This window comes from Lampetra planeri, chromosome 39, assembly GCF_965212315.1.
Source record: "Lampetra planeri chromosome 39, kcLamPlan1.2.h2, whole genome shotgun sequence".
Lineage (NCBI taxonomy): Eukaryota > Metazoa > Chordata > Hyperoartia > Petromyzontiformes > Petromyzontidae > Lampetra > Lampetra planeri.
In genome coordinates this window covers 3,461,883-3,479,101 of record NC_136145.1, presented here as the reverse complement: position 1 = coordinate 3,479,101, position 17,219 = coordinate 3,461,883, and the positions used below count along the sequence as shown (strand labels likewise).

Sequence of the window (17,219 nt, the reverse complement as noted above, 5' to 3'; positions counted from 1 at the left end):
GGCCCTGTAGCCAGGGCTGCATTGAAAAGTTAAAGTGGTACTGGTCAAACATCCCAAAGCGGGACCCTGATGAAAAAGCACCTTGAGATTCGGTGAGTCTTACGTGGATAAATAATATACATGTTACATTTTAATATGTTGCTGTGCATTTAAGGGAAGGTGAGCGAGTTGGATGCGTACTAATAGACATCTTGACTCGTCTGGCTCTGTTATTGTTTTGGTGACAGCCTGACAACTGTTGCAATTGTAAGTGAAAACTTCTGCAAACTTGCCAAGTGATAAATAATGAGGGCAATGACATTTATAAGCGGCATTATTTTCAGACTTTTGTATTATGATTAAATGTTCTTGCTGTTGTTGCCGCTACTGCTGCTTCTATTACTGCAACTGCTACTCCTATTACTGCTGCTGCTGGTGCTGGTCAGGGTTCTATACGAGTGGAAGGAGCGCCTGATGCAGGGCTGCGAGACAATCCGCACTACGCCGTACGGCCGCCCGGCCAACGTGAACAACAGCGCGCAGCACATCTTCGTGACGTACCGGCGCGCGCACGAGTCCGCGAGCCAGAACGCACTCGCCGTCACCGACATCTGCATCATCGTCGCCAGCAAGGGCGAGACGCCGCCGCACACCTTCTGCAAGGTCAACAAGAACCTCAACTCCGGCATGGTGAGCGTCAAGGAGCGTGTGAACCAATCGCGCGCCAAACTCCGGGTCATCCTCGCGGCGGCGATTTCTGGCTGGCTGTCGAAGAAAGGAGGTCGCCGCATCGCACGCGCTTTCAGATGCGCTTCTGCGGCCGTCTGGAACGCTCTTCCTTCCGATGTTAGAAAGCCACTGGAGCTATGCACTTTTAAATAATTTCCTTGGAACTGATTTTTGTGTTTAGTTGTTTCGTCCTCACTCAGCTCCTCCGATTCACACGGATGGCTACCTACGGTGCGATAAAAGTTCAACATACACACATCCAGGGCGATCTGTGTATGGATACCACCCACTGGTTCCATACTTTACCAGCCAGGGTGGCACAGCGGTGGAGCGAGTTGCCCGCCATCGGAAGGTGTTGCGAGTTCAAATCCAGGATTGATGAATTATTAAGCAAACTCTGGACCGCTCTGACTTTCTGGGCCTTTGGCAGCTGAGTGAGGCTCGTTAAACTAAACTCCCGGATTTCCACATTTTATTGGCAACAGCACTCTGCAAAAAAATCTGGGAAACCCCTGTTTGACGTGAAAATCAATACCGTACACAGAGACACCTTCTGCGTTGCTGTTGAACATTAAATACTAGGCTGTAACAAGACTCATTCGCCTTTTAAATATGCCCCCACTGTTCCTTTACAGCACCCTGAGGTGCCGTTGCATTTGGGCGCCCTGTAAATCCGCATTGTAATTGTAAATAAGATTAAGAGCCATTGCTCACTGTTATACGGTCAGAAAATCGTTGTCATCTCCTTTGGGATGCTGTTTAAGAGCACCACAACCCCCCCATTGGTGAACAAACCTGGTGGCGAGATGGTAAGTACCTCGCTGGGTATGCAGGAGGTCGTGGGTTCAATCCCAACCCTCAAGCCTTTGGATATTTGGAGTTTGGATCTTCTCAACCGTGGTCATGTGGATTTCTCTCCAGGACCTCCGGTTTTTCCCTGCACATTTGTGTTTAGAGTATTTGGCTGCTATAAATTTCTACACGATAAGCCACTTGGTTGAGCTATCGTCTGCGGCCAGGTAGCTTAAAGAGCCGTATAGCTCAGTGAGCCTTTACCTGGTCAAATAAAAACTAAAATAATAAAAACTCGGACTTTGAGATGCGCGCATATTACTCTTGGCTCTGAAATCGTAACAGCGCTCACCAGTTCATGGATTCTGTTGCTGTTTTGCTGCGGAATGCCTAAAAATTCCGTTGTCGTGATGACGCTTGACGCAGTTTCAAGCGAAACGCCGCATCCAACTCCTAAATTCGGTCGTGAGAATTCTTCAACTTAACCGGCCAATTTAAACAATAATACTTGGCTCCTCAAACACTCATTCACCTGATAATTTGATGTTGTTTGGCTGTGTCGGGTGGTCAAAGGATACTCGGAACATAAATTCGGCTGAATTGTTCCTTGACCAAACCCAAAATGTAATTTTGAATCGTACCTGTTGACTGTGAAAACCTGCTATGTGTTAAGTTAAATCCATGGTCGTTGTTTTTGTTTGCTCAGTGGGGTGCCTCTGTGTTCCTGTGCTACAAGAAGTCTGTGGTTCGAGCCAACTCCATCGCGTACAAAGCCGGTGAGAACTCGATCACCTAAACCAGGGGTGGAGATCCTTTTCCATACATGGTGCTGAACAGGGCTTTCAAACACCTTTGGCATGGGCCACACATGAACATGCAGCTCAACCACTTCTCTGACTGCAAGAGGCCCTCGCAGGGTTGAAAGTGACTAAGCATGCGAACATTAGGAACATGGTTTTGCTGCCAGTACAAAAATATTACCCTCTAGAATCCCATTCTTTGCGGCTAAGACGTTTGTAGTAACAGATAAATATCGTTTGTGGGTCATTTCTAAGTGGTGGGTTCTCATGTGGCCATGAGTCGTATGAACTTGAAACAGCGGGCCATGTTTGGCCGACCCTCGGGACCGTAACTTTCCCACCGCTGATTTATACACTTGGATATAGTTTTCTACGGAGCCCATGTATTGCAAGTGGCACCGCAGAAATCCGCGCATTGTGCTATAAACCTCTCTACCTGCGTTTGCTTCCCACCCATGGCTAGGATCGGTGGAAAATGGGTATGAGAACTGGTCCTGGGTCTCCCCTAGGTCAGCTCAACCTTATATGAGCACTTGGAACAGATGACATTCGTTACTCTTTCACGCGTCACATGGAAGACCGCGCGAAGGTTGTCACCTTCTTTCACCTCCTCCTCTCGTCACGCTCTTTGCTCGGCCACTCATTCGCGTCACGCCGATGATGCCACTCGCCGGCGCTGGCAGTGCGGGAGTCGGCTGTCGTCGTTGCGCGTGACCGCGTGGGCGTGTGCCAGCCGCGGTTCGCGCGTGCTCGCGCACTCACTTCTCGGCAGTGTTTTTCCACACGCGCGCGGGTGGGACTTACTGCCGTGCGCCGATTATGCAACCGGTTCAATGTCGCCGGCTGGTTAATGAGTAAACCGCGGTGGAGGTGGCGGAAGAGAGGTTGTCGCGCTTAGGGTCCCGTGCCTGGGTTTGTCGATGCTCGGCCGCACGTGTTCATAACGCGTGCACGGAGGGATCGTGTGAATGTTATCCGTTTAGATTATGCCTTGTGAGAAAACCCATCCACGCCACGCCGGTCATGGGAGTTATTTGACCATTCGTTTGGCTGGTGTGTGTAGGTTTTCAAGCGGAGGGTAGTTAATGTCAGGACTAGGCATTACACTCCACTTGATGGCTGGGAGTCAAAATCATCAGGTCGCTGGGTTCATAGCGCGGTGCAATTTACCACCATTGCCACTGCTCGTTTTGCTTGATGCAGTCCGTATTCGCTGATGTTCTGACGTTAACTTGTGTTCGTATTGACCCTCCGCCAGAGGTCGCAACCGAGTACCCGATACCCGTACCCTACCCGATACCCGGCTACGCGTACCCGGCCGGGTACGGGTACCCGGTACCCATTTGCGACCCTGGTGCGGCCGGGTACGGGTACGGGTAAGGAATCAAAACCCGTTTGCGACCTCTGCCCTCCGCTCTCGGCGGCCTCTCAACCACTTCAAGTAAAGCACATCGAAAGGGTGGATTAAACTTATCACGAGCAAAGCCGCCACTCCACTGTTGCAACACGCACATCGGGCCTGCGGGCGTGCCGTTGGCAGTTTTAAAATAGCTGCCGGTGACCGAGTCGAAAGTGTGCGCCCATTGTACAGTCGCCCGCTATTTACAGCAGCGCCTGGCACTCACCTTGGCCGTCTGCTCGGTGATGGTGGGGGCTGGGCGGGGGTCGTCGGGTGGAGGGGCACCATTACTAAAAGCCCTCGTAAAACAGGCCGGGGAGTTTTTTTAGTTTTTTTGTTCATGCGAGCAGTCACCCCTTCGGTGGCAGTGGTCAGGCGTTGGCAGAATGTTGTGATCGTCACGCCCGCACATCTGTTTCGTTGGCCTAAGGAAATTGTACAAAAGTATGTGTATGTATGTATTCTTTTGTATGTATGCTATTTTTATGTATCTATGTGTGTATGTATCTATGCTGTTGTATGCACCTATGTGTGTTTGTATGTATGTATGCATGGAGGCCACTGCTCAGGATGACTGATTATTTTTGCTTTCGTAACAACGTCACGCTTGGCAAATAAGATGCTGCTGTGCCCATTCCTGTTGTCAGGATTAGCACGATCGGCTACGTACGGTGCGAAAGAAGGTCAACATACATACAAATAATGTCAGGAGCACCCGCAGCCTTCAGTTGTGTGTCTGCACTCGTTTCAAGTGTGGAAAACTTTCAACCGCAATGCATCCAACCACCACTGCCACATCACCCCGGCTTGTCCATCTCGCCGTGCGCCGGCACCCTGCTCGTTTGATCACACGCGTGCGTGTGATCTTGCGCAGGCCAGCTGAGCCGCTACCCGAACGAGGACTACGAAACGTTCCCTCTGCCCGAGGCCGTTCCCATGTTCTGCCTGCCCATGGGCGCCGTCATCGAGTGCTGGCCGCCCAAGACCAAGTGCCCAGCACCCATCTTCTCCACGTTCATCCTCACCAGCGTCTCCGGGGACAAGGTGCCCCCCCTCCTCCTACACCCTGCGGCGCTCGTCCGTTTGGCCGGAGGGCATGGCGTGCGGCACCAATGGCAAACCCTTGCCGTTGTTGGGGTGGTGGCAGAGGTCGCAGTCGGGTACCCGATACCCGTACCCTACCCGATACCCGGCTACCCGTACCCGGCTGGGTACGGGTACCCATTTGCGACCCTGGTGCGGCCAGGTACGGGTAAGGAATCAAAACCCGTTTGCGACCTCTGGGTGGTGGTCTTGTTGCTCTGGGTGGACTCTGTTTAAGACACCCATAGCCTAATTCTCATGGTACATTCCCCCCTCCACCCTGCCCCCCTTCCCGCCCAACAATTCCAATTTTATAATCGCTATCATTTAAACGATGAAAGTGTCCTTTCGGAACAATGTCAGTCGACCTTCCCTCTCAATGACACAGAAAATACGTAATGATTTTTTTTAATTCACCTGATATTTATTGTACGAGTTCACTGAAGCAAAGCTTTTCTTCTTCTTAGGTTTTTTCGGTAAAGTCACGTAGAAAGTAAAATAAAATAAAAACAAAAATCACGACGTTTCGGAGGCAACACAAGTCTCCGTCATCAGGTGGGACCGTCACAGCCAGATTAGCTGTATCACTTGCCAGATTAGCTGTATCAAGTGATACAGCTAATCTGGCTGTGACGGTCCCACCTGATGACGGAGACTTGTGTTGCCTCCGAAACGTCGTGATTTTTGTTTTTATTTTATTTTACTTTCTACGTGACTTTACCGAAAAAACCTAAGAAGATGATTCCTTGCAGTCACGAAAGCTTCAAATCTAGAAAGCTTTTCTTGGCAAATTAACAGTTCTATTCTCTGCTGTCCCTGTAGTTTTAAATTCTAATAAAACGGTTCTGAACGGAATTCGTAAAATTAGGCGACGCCATTGCTGCACGTTTACGATCGCTCTCAACACTCGGCGAGCGTTTCCTTTGACGTTGGCGTCACTTTATTATTATCATGATCATCAACATTGTTCCTCCATCCCAGGTGTACGGGGCGGCGGTGCAGTTCTACGAGCCCTATCCCGCGGAGCGGCTCAGCGAGAAGCAGGCCGTGCAGCTGGGCCTGCGCAGCAAAGTCGACCGACGGCCGCTGCCTGGCCCGCCGTTCTCTGTCAACACCAACAAGTGCATCTGCCTGCTGTCGCGTTGGCCGTTCTTCGACGCCTTCCGCAAGTTCCTGCTCTTCGTCTACCGGCTGTCGTTCTCCGGGCCGCACGTGCTGCCCATTGAGAAGTGAGCGGCGGCCGCGTGAGTGGTCGGTCGTTGTGGCCGCAGGTCATTGCGAGCAGGGCTCAATCCGATTTGGCTTCGTAGAGCGTTTGTCGTGTGGTGCTTGTGTAGGTGTATGTGGCGGTAGTGTAGTGGTTAGCGTGCTGTGCTACGAACCTAGCCAACACCGGTGACGATTATCTGAACCGGTTCTGGGCCTCCCTTAGGTCGACTCTGCTTCAAATGTTAGTACCTGGTGCAGTGTCTAAACATCGCCACTGGGGAGACAAAGGCGGTCGGGCGTGGTGTTGGCCACCCACCCCCTTGTGTGCCGTGCCGGCCTTTATAGGTGCTCACGAACAGCACTTGCCCCAACAGCCTGTTACAGACTATATGGGGGATCTTTGTCTTGTGTGGCGGTGGGGTTGAGTGTGGATGGATAGCTATTTTGTGTATATAGTTGCGTGTGATTGTGTGTGTGCGAGTGAGTGAGTGAGTGGATGGTACTTGGGCACGTGTGCCTTTTGTGGGAGCAGTAGTACAGTGGTTATCGCACTGCTTCGAACCCGGTGCCCTGAGTTTGACTTCCTGGTCACGGCTTACATTAGCGGCGAGGTGATGTCTGAATCGGTCGTAAGTCTCCCCAAGGTCGACGCAGCCTTAAATGAGTACCTTGGTATATTGTGTAAATATCAGCACTGGGAAGACAAAGGCGGGTGTGGTGCATACCATACCAGCCTTAATAGGTGCTCACAAATATATTTTTACTCTTAAGAGTCTGCAAGGCTAAACGGGGCGATTTTGTACGTATCTTTCAAGCAGCAGCATAAACGTCTGCATTGCGCTAACATTCCTGGCCTACGCACAAGACTGGTCATGTTTAGCCGATGATGAAAATGGCATTGCCCTTCCCTCGGGACAACTTAACCCCTAAATGAGCAATGTGCCTAGTATGGTCAGCATCGCACTACGGAGATGGACAGCTTGGCTCGCGTAATGCCAGCCTCACCACTCCCACGTGTGTTGGTCTCTGCCTTAATGAGCTCTCATTAATTTTCATCGTACGTGTATACGTGGCCATATGCCTATTCACTTTCACCCGTGGTAATTGTGCTGTTTGCGCTTTAAGACGTGAGCAAATAACGCGATTAGATATTTGTTTAGTTTTTCGGGTGTTTGTGCGATTGCGTTCGCTCCGGTAATGTTGACCCGTTTTGTCGCGTGTGTGTTTGGCCTCGTGGTGTTTGCTTGAAGGCACATCTCCCATTTCATGTTCCACGTGCCCTTCCCTTCTTCCCAACGGCCACGCATCCTTGTCCAGGTGAGGCTCTTTAACCTAAACCTCGTTTAATAATAGGGGTTTTTCCCCCTTTTTCTGGCAACAAAACTGAAACCTTTTTACAAGGATTCATGTCTGCATTAACCACAATACTTGCAGTCAAAATGCAAACAAAAAACACACTGATAATATGTGCATTGTCCTTGAAACTGATTGCTCCACACCAAGGGACGGCTTTCTTTTGAGCCTCGACCCAATTGGTGCTCGACCAGAGGACGCCAAAAGGCGTACAGCTCAAAGACAATGCACTATCAAAGTAACAGCGTTTGTTCGTTCACTCGTTGATTCGATCGTCACCTGCGAGACGGGTTCGTGGAGAAACACAGAACGTCCTCTGCAACTGGCAAAGCGAACTTTGTATGAGCGATCCTGCCAACCCATTGTAACATTCCTCGAGAATCATAAACCGGGGGAGATTGCGCGACAAGATTTGGGCATCTCAATGTGCGAGAGCGAAAATGAGCGTGGTATTCCTGGGCCATGATGGATGGCAACAGCGTGGTGAGGCCTTCATCCAGCAGTGGATAGAACATAGCTGATGTCGATTATCATGGGAATCATAAACTGTCAGTATTGTTAACTAGCATTTGGTTTCATCGCACCCCAAATGGCCATTTGGGCTGGCTCCTGTTGTAATGTGCCTCTAGTTCACGTGGTTTTTGTTTTGTTACATCCTGGGATCGATGCAATTACCTGGGTTTGTTGGGAGCAAACCAGGTTCGGGTCACATGCCAGAACATGTGACAGCCTCTCAGAGAATGGAGCAATGTGTGCAGACACTTTTCACATTGTGGTCTCTGTTCAGGAGTGGGATAATTGCCAGAAAATCACTCCCTTGATTGCCACGTCCCGAAAGGGGCCTGTCATTTTGAGAATATACTGCAGATACGTGTGCATGGTGCTTACCAGGTTGAGATCGAAAGGCGCATTGGTTAACCCACTGCGCTGCATAACCAGCCGCACTAGTTGACTACTGGACATCTGTGAAGGAGAGCTTCACAGCTCATCGAATTCCTCCGGTATAAATAAATATTCTGATTTGAATTCTCCGCCACAGCTAAGATCAGTGATCAATTCTATCGGTACTAGGTATCGGCCTCTCGATTTAATTGACCCATAACTCAATGCCTGATGTTTTCTTGTTCATGTTTTTGTTTGTTGCGGTTGCACCCGATTCAAGAGCCGAATGGCTCACAGGGCTATACCTAATAAATTAACTTTGAAATGAACTTTGAAAATGAACTTTGATGTGGTGTGAAACGTCAGCGCTTGGGGCCAGGCATGCTCGCAAAACAGCATTTGTCCCAAATAGTCTATCGCACTCAGTGGGGGGGATCTTTGCTTTTGTTGCGTACTAACAGCAGCTGCTGCTGCTATGGTATTTGTGTTTTGTGCTACAGCTGTCTATGCAGGACTCCCTGGTGCTGTCCCAGCCCATCGCCTCACCTCTACCTCTCAGGTAGCCCCCCCCCCACGCTCCTTTGGCCCGAGGCTCCCCGCGGAGCATGTTGGCAACGTGTGTAACTGAGCTGAGAGCAGTGATTCCCAATCTTTCTGGACCTGCGGACCACCACTCAACACCCCCCCCCCCCACCCCAAGATTAATTTGCAGACACACCCTGCACGTATAACTTTTCAAGATTTAAACTGCTGTAACTCTTAGTATCCACAAGACCGCTTCCAATGCCCTTGTAGGCACCATCGGTTGGTCTGTGGGCCACAGGTTGGGAATCACCGACTTGGAGAGAACCAGGCGACCGTTCTCGGTTGGCAAATGCAGTCACACCTCGGTATACGACCGCTTTGGAATACGTCGAATTTGGTACACGTCGTGTTTTGACGAGCAAAAAATGTCTTGGGATACGACGTCTTGCTTGGGATATGGCGCGCTTGCTAGAACGTGTATGGGTCGGGATGAAAATTCACAGAGTTAGAGCCCCGTTCACGATTGAAACAAAGCGCGGCACCTCAGTCTGCCTGTAGATCTCGGTCAGTGCACAACCCTTGCTCTAACTCTCTGTGAATTCATCTTGGTTCTTTCGGTAAAGTCACGTAGAAGGGAAATAATAAAATAATAAAAATAAAACATAAAATTATTCTCACGACGTTTTGGCCACAACGCAAGCAGCCGTCCTTAGGTGAAGAACAGGTCTGTCGGAAAGACAGCGTCTGAATGGCCCATTCAGACGCTTCTACGTGACTTTACCAAAAGAACCAAGAAGATAAATCCCTGCAGTCACGATTTTTTTGCGAACTTATGTATGCACTTCAGTAATAAGTAGTGTCTAAATTATTTTACACAACCCCATTGATGTATAATTTGCCATATAAAATATAATTTCTTATACTCTGGAACGGATTATTTCCTTTCCCTTTATATCTTATGGGAAAAATTCTTTGGTATACGTCATTTTCGGTATCAGTCCTACCTTCTGGAACGAATTAGCGACGTATACCGAGGTACCACTGTATTTGTGGTACCGTCGTAATTATTCGGAGACGTATTTGTGGTACCGTCGTAATAATTCGGAGACGAAGGACATTTTTTTCTCTAAATCATTGAGCGGTCCAAAATAAGCATTGTGCTTGTATTGTAGACTGATGGACCCGGCCCGTCCTAGGGATGGCGTCACATAAGACGTGACGCTCACCTGACCCTCGTCATTTATTCAGCGCTCACCTGACACTCCCACTCGCCAGCTTTACACCGTAGTCGTAGGAGGCCCATTGAGATGAATCTTTAACCTCCACCCTACCATCCAACGCGCACACCCTGTTGTCAAGCAGCACACACCTATCTGTCGTATGATATTTAAACGGAGATGTGGGGCTCGTTTCACCTGCCAGGCTATTTATTATATTGCATGATAGAGTAGATAGGCAGCGTGAGGGCCGATAAGATCAATTATTGGGTTGAAGATAAATTGTTAAATTGGAATGTTGTCCTTCATAGCATACACAACATTTCACAGGCTTCCAAGATGTCCCACATCTCCGGTTAGCACGGTTGACTACGTACGGTGCTAAAGAAGTTCTGTTTAACACGTCGGCTTTCGAAACTAATATCATCCATAGTATAGGTTTTTTGGGTTAGATTGCGTAAATATATTAATGTGTCATTAAACCCGCCACCAACGAACACAGCCAATTAGGTAGTTTTGTCACGTAAACAAAACATGCCGATTCGTTACGAGTACAGCACACAGGTGTGTTGGGAGAGCCAAGCAACAACATTTACAATCTTGAGTACGACGTTTCTTTCGCCAGTAATTACAACCAGCTTCATCAAGCGACAGCCAGATTTGTGTAGAAATCCTTCAGTTTTTTTCCTTGGAGGGAAAGCAGTTCTACGTACATACCTCTTTCATTGAAATTGGTGGAGCTAGCTAGCAGGAGTTCTCTCTGGACAAAGACACATACATTCTTAAATAACTTGCAGATTACATTTTGATTTAATGCTTTCGCGACTGCAAGGATTCATATTCTTGTTTTTTTTGGTAAAGTCACGTAGAAGGGAAATAATGAAATAAAAAAATATAAAACAATAAAATTCTCACGACGTTTCGACTGCAACACAAGCAATCGTCATCAGGTGTGAAATGTCCTTACTGTGGATTTCACAGCTGATGATGATTGCTTGTGTTGCAGTCGAAACGTCGTCAGAATTTTATTGTTTAATATTTTTATTATTTTATTATTTCCCTTCTACGTGACTTAACTTGCAGATTAGCCACTTATTGTATAGACACATACCTAGGCTGTGTTTCCGGGCTATCTGACGTGAGTTTGAAGCTTTGTGAACGAGAAAAAGATTCAAAAATCATTGCCAGACACCCCATCAATACGCTCGCAGTGATGTCACCGCAATCACGCGTTCAAACAAATCGGAGCGTTGGCATAATAACGTCACTGGAATGTGATAACGGCGTGTCTGGCGCAACTCTTTGTGGGTTTTTTTCTTCATCATTTACCAAAGCTTCAAATTCTTGAAAAATATCCTGGGATACACACAGCCTGTGTGTGTGGTGTGTGTGTTTGCAAGATACATTCCAATTGGCATGTTTGGCTATGGCGTTGTGCCCAGTTCAATGCAAGCTTAGATTTGTGCTACAATACCAGAGTTATTTCAGGCACGTTACAATACAGTGAATGTTTTTAATACTTCTCTGAAGATAAAAAAAGTAAATGGCTTCTTGCCTCAGATGAGCAGTGTTGTGATCTTCTCTTATCGGCATCTTCAGCCCTGATAACACTTTGAACTTTTCTAAAAGGAGCAAAATGAATTGCTAGATATGGGTACACGTGAAAATAAAACATGTTTTGCAGCATTTGGGCCAAGCGTCGGCATTTAATTTTACAAACCTTATGACTGGTTTCGCATCTCTTTGGTAACATCGGCACAGTGCGGTTTCTTGAATGAATGATGCCCTGCTGACGGAATGTTATTGACAAGAGCACTCCGCTTAAACTATGGAACCCATTCAGAACAAAACTGCGATATTGTACGCTGTTAATATTACAAGTGGAATTATTTATCGATCCTTGGTTGCGATTCAAATCGAAATCTTTATTTTTTACGTTGTCGTCAAGGATAGCAGCTCTAGTCCCCTACAGAGGTCAAGTAAACCCATTATTTACGTCATATGAATAAAAAATAGAAACATTCTATCACATCTGAGTCAATGCTTCTACTATGCGCTTGCATGGAATTATACTCGGAGAACATTCATAAGTTACATAAACCATATTGACCCTCATTGAAGATTAGGTTTATTTTGGGCAGGACACTTCGCTAGAAGGGACGGTAGCCGATAGTTTAGTAGAAGCTCAATGTATTGTTGCTTCATCCAGCAGTGGATAGATCATAGCTCCTGATGATGGTGACGTGATCGTAAGGCTATAATAAGACCCCTTATCAATTAATGAAGGGACGCAGCGATCCACGCAGTAGTGAATGCACCGCAAAACACAACGAGCTCAAGGTTGCCTTCTGTCATGCCCCGTGCAGTGGCGCGTCGTTTTGCACGCTGCTCCAGAACCTGGGGCCCGAGAACGCGGCCACGCTGCTCCTGTTCGCCCTCACGGAGAACAAGATCCTCATCCATTCGCTGCGACCTGCCGTGCTCACCAGCGCTGCCGAGGCCCTCAACGCGGTGAGCGGGACACCTTCTCCCCCCCCCGCCCCCTCCCGTGACCTTCCTCCGCGACCCCACGGGGTCGCCACAACAAACTCTGGTCCTTCTACAACCCTCGGCTCAGCAGCAGCCCCCCCTTGGGAGGTTTAAACACCGCCGCCCTATGGCCTTTTGTGGGAAAAGTCTGCACAAGCTGGGGATAGGCGCACGCCTTATACAGAGTGCTTCAAAAAAATGTTAACTTCGGAGAAATTGTAACAATACCACAAGAAATGTGCCTTCGGGCTCTGGAGACCACCTGGAGAGATTCCAGGCACGCGTTGATAATGATGGCAAACAAGTGGAGACGTTGACTTTTTGAAGCTATTAACATACATTTTTTTTTTTATCATGTTACAGTGAATTATCCGTTATTTTTTCCATTTAAAAACGATAGTCCCATATAAGTGTTAACATTTTTTTTGAAGCAGCCTGTATACTAAGCGAGCATTGTACGAAGAGCAGTATCTTCACAGTGAGGATCCTTACCCATAAACATCTAGCAGTTCAAGAGCATTCGTTTAAGCAAGACTTACTCGGCTGACGAGACGCTGAATATTGCGTGTATTTCAATGCACCTCCAATTAGAATGGTTGCCTATGTACGGTGCTAAAGAAGTTCAGCATAAATATATAAGCCATCCTGCTAATATAAAAAAAAAACACTTCCCACAATCCCATGTAGCTGATGGGATGTGTTAAAAACAATACAATTATTATATTTTTTTTAGCTGTGAATCCTAGATAGAATCTTATAAAATCGAATGTTAGTAAACAATGCTACGCCTTTTGGCGTCATCTGGTCCAACACCACGTGAGACTCGGCTCTAAGAAAAGCTGTCTCGGGTGTGGACCAATCAAATTCAAGGACAGTGCATATCATTATCATCATCAGAGTTGTTTCTTTTTGTTTGCATTTTGACTGCTTGTGTTGTGGTTATTGCAAACATGATCCCTTGTATAAAGGTGTCAGTTTTTGTACCAGTTGAAAGGGTAAAGACCTATTACTAATGCTACTTAACTTGCTTGTGGGTTTAACATATTGGACGGAATCCTTGTAAATTCTATCGAGAACATCTAAAAGACAAACGTACGCCAGTGCTCGTCTCTCCACGGGGTCAACATCACCGTGACCTCCTCCTCGTTACCACCCCCTCCTCCTTGCCCCCGCAGATGATCTTCCCGTTCCACTGGCAGTGCCCCTACATCCCGCTGTGCCCACTGTCACTCGCCGACATACTGAGCGCGCCATGCCCCTTCATCGTGGGCCTCGACTCGCGATACTTTGACCTCTACGAGCCCCCGCCCGACGTCGTGAGCGTCGACCTCGACACCAACACAATCTCGCAGTGAGTGGGCCCCTCCCCCCCCCCCGCGCGTGTGTGTCTGTGTGGAATTGCCGCGGAGGAGGCTCGTGAAGGACCCTACTGGGCAGTTGGAGGCAGTCACCCTCCAACATCATCTGAGGGCAGAGCAGCGACGCTAACAAACGGAGCGCCGGGCGGCTAAAAGGCAGCAAGTTGGCGCAGTAGGGGGATACAGCTGGTGCATCTACCGGTCATCTCAGTCGGCAAACCTATCGCGTCTGCGTCTGTCCCGTGACCTGTCAGCGAGCCTTCGACACTTCACGTGACCTCAGTGCACCTGGTCTAACAAAGACACCGTGGTGACGTCACCGTCAATGGCGGGTATTGGTATGAGAATCGCGGCGGCCTCCGCTCGACTGGTTTTGACCCGGCACAGGGTGTCACCCAATGTGCCCAACACCATCCCAACTGTGTCATGGGACGGACGCCTCTTTTGCCGCTGTGCAACTGAGCCATGCCGGGGCTGTGCTGCAGCAGCAGCTTGGGGAAACTGCCATGGTTGTTTTTCCACTGCAGAACACCTCGGAGCCATGCTTCTGATGACGCACTGCAGTGAACGAGTCGATTTGCAAGTGACGCAACACTAGATTGAAAAGTAATTTCTGGCAAATGAGGTTCCAATGGTGTAAATGCTTACCCCGAGCTCTCATACTCTGATGGTGCATTGTCTTTGAGTTGTGCGCCTTTTGGCGTCATCTGGTCCAACCCATGTGAGACTAGGCTCTAAGGAAAGCTGTCTCGAGTGTGGACCAATCAACTTCAAGGAAAGTGCATACATTATCAGAGTTATGTTTTTTGTTTGCATTATGGCTGCAGGTATTGTGGTCTATGCAAACATGACTCCTTGTAAAAAAAGGTGTCAGTTTTGTTGCCAGATAGAAGGGTAAAAAACCAATTATCAAGTAATTTCTTTATCACTGCTTTTTGTGTTTTAGTTTGTTGTCCTTTCCCCGCACCTCCGAAAAACGTGGTTGGCTACGCACGGTGCAAAAGATGTTCAGCATACATACAACATATTAGTGACGCGACATGAGACGAAATATTATTTGTTTCTTTCGGTTAAGTCACGTCTAAAGATAAAATAATACATTTAATTAAATAATAGAATACGACGTTTCGATTGCAACACAAGCAATCATCATCAAACTATAGACAGACATATTAGCAGACAGATATCACCAAGATACATAGCGAAATAGTCATTAACATCGCACTTGGCCCTGCTTGGCCCCAAACCGCGTTGACTTGTCTTGTGCGGCCAGCGTTTCACAGTTTGGTTCTTCTGAGGCTCCGCAATAGCCAATGGAAAAACCACCTGTATGGTGAGAGCCCCGCTGAACGTTAGGGAACTGTTCACGGAAGCGGATATCACAGAGCTAGTTTTGAGATGTGACCTCTCCCTCAATACTAGTTTTGTGGATATTATTCTTTGGTTCTTTCGGTAAAGTCACGTATAAAGATAAAATAATAAATTAAATTAAATACTAGCATACGACGTTTCGATTGCAACACAAGCAATCATCATCAGGTACAAATTAAATAGAAACACAAATCTTGTATACTTAGAAATGTAATGTAATACAACAGAGAGTCAGATAACATAACAGTCAACACCCTACCTGGTTAATTACGTTCTTCCTGAGAATGCTAAATTTGAGAGAGAGATAAAACACAGAACCAGAGACATATAGACAGACATATAAGCAGACAGATATCACAGAGATACATAGAGAGAAAACAAACATAGGCACACAATTTATTATTTTATCTTTATATGTGACTTTACCGAAAGAACCAAAGAATAATTCCTGCAGTCACGAAAGCTCCAAATTAAGTTTGTGGATATTGTCATAGCAGGGTGTGAATGAAAAAGTGCAATCTTGTTTATCGCATGAAGGATTAAAAAAAGGCCACTATAATGTTTTTTGTTTTAATGGGAAGGTCCTTTGAAAAATATTTACCGCAGTAATTTCTGACACGGGGAGAAGGGGGGTGTCGTGGGGGTGGTGGGGGCGCACTGGTCGATGGGGTTTCCAAGACATTATACACTTGGTATAATTGGAATAGGTTGCAGGGAACAGAGACTGTATTAAAAAGTAGCCCATCAACCATTTCCTTTCAGAAATATAAACTGGTATAAAAAAAAAGTTTCTAATTTTATATGAAAATTTAATTGGGAAAAAAACCCCCCCAGGCTGTGTCCCGGTTGTATGCCAGCTGCCAATTTGCAGCTGGGTATTAATGGTAATGAAACGGCATCATGTGTAACCGTGCACGTTGAATATTTTTAATTAAAAAGTGTGCCATTAAAATCGCGTTCCCGAAATAACAATGCTCGGAAGTTCTAAGTAAATCTCATAAGTGCATTCTAGATTTGAAGCTTTCGTGACTGCAAGGATTCATATTCTTAGGTTTTTTCGGTAAAGTCACGTAGGTAAAAAATTAAAATCAATAAAAGTAAAATAAAAATTACGACGTTTCGGAGGCAACAGAAGCTTCCGTCTTCAGGTGGAACAGTCACAGCACGATAGCGATACAGCTATCAATAGCGATACAGCTATCGTGCTGTGACTGTTCCACCAGAAGACGGAAGCTTGTGTTGCCTCCGAAACGTCGTGATTTTTATTTTACTTTTATTAATTTTAATTTTTTACCTACGTTACTTTACCGAAAAAACCTCTAAGTGCACTCTACCACATCCTCGGTATTTGCGTTTGCTTTGGCAGTGACTGGAGAGCTCTCATATCCACAGTCTGATGGGTTTGTGGTTGTGACCGATTGCCAGGACGGAGGAGAGGAAGTCTCTGAACTGGCGGCTGTTGCCCAAGAAACCGTGCAAGAACCTGATGAGCACGCTCACCAACCTCCACCAGCAGATCGTGGCGAGTAAGTGGAGATGCAGTGGACAACCGTCGCTTGCTGTGTCCCTTCAGATGATGTTGTTGTCCTCCTCCAGGTCCATTAACTGCGTTCTCGAAACGTATTTCAATTATACCATTGGAACCTCATTTGCCAGTAAACAATATGATAATTGTTTTTTTAGCCTTCTATTTGGCAACAAAACTGACACCTTTTTTACAAGGAGTCATGTTTGCATAGACCACAATACCTGCAGTCATAATGCAAACAAAAAACATAACTCTGATAATGTATGCACTGTCCTTGAAGTTGATTGGTCCACACCTGAGACAGCTTTCCTTAGAGCCTAGTCTCACATGGGTTGGACCAGATGACGCCAAAAGGCGCACAACTCAAAGACAATGCACCATCAGAGTATCAGAGTATGATGGTGCATTGTCTTTGAGTTGTGCGCCTTTTGGCATCATCTGGTCCAACCCATGTGAGACTAGGCT

At 47.1% G+C, this 17,219-nt stretch overlaps 1 protein-coding gene across 7 annotated transcripts in view; it reads left to right on the top strand.

Moving 5' to 3' along the window:
* LOC144731505 (C-myc promoter-binding protein-like) overlaps positions 1-17,219 on the top strand; it is an 87,220-nt gene that overhangs the window by 39,400 nt on the left and 30,601 nt on the right. For all 7 annotated transcript variants that reach the window (XM_078612610.1, XM_078612608.1, XM_078612607.1 and 4 more), the window contains exons 3-11: positions 426-669; positions 2,207-2,276; positions 4,574-4,743; positions 5,764-6,011; positions 7,242-7,308; positions 8,727-8,785; positions 12,335-12,479; positions 13,673-13,848; positions 16,652-16,752. In XM_078612610.1, coding sequence (XP_078468736.1) covers positions 426-669; positions 2,207-2,276; positions 4,574-4,743; positions 5,764-6,011; positions 7,242-7,308; positions 8,727-8,785; positions 12,335-12,479; positions 13,673-13,848; positions 16,652-16,752 — 1,280 coding nt within the window. The remainder of the gene's footprint in view (positions 1-425; positions 670-2,206; positions 2,277-4,573; positions 4,744-5,763; positions 6,012-7,241; positions 7,309-8,726; positions 8,786-12,334; positions 12,480-13,672; positions 13,849-16,651; positions 16,753-17,219) is intronic.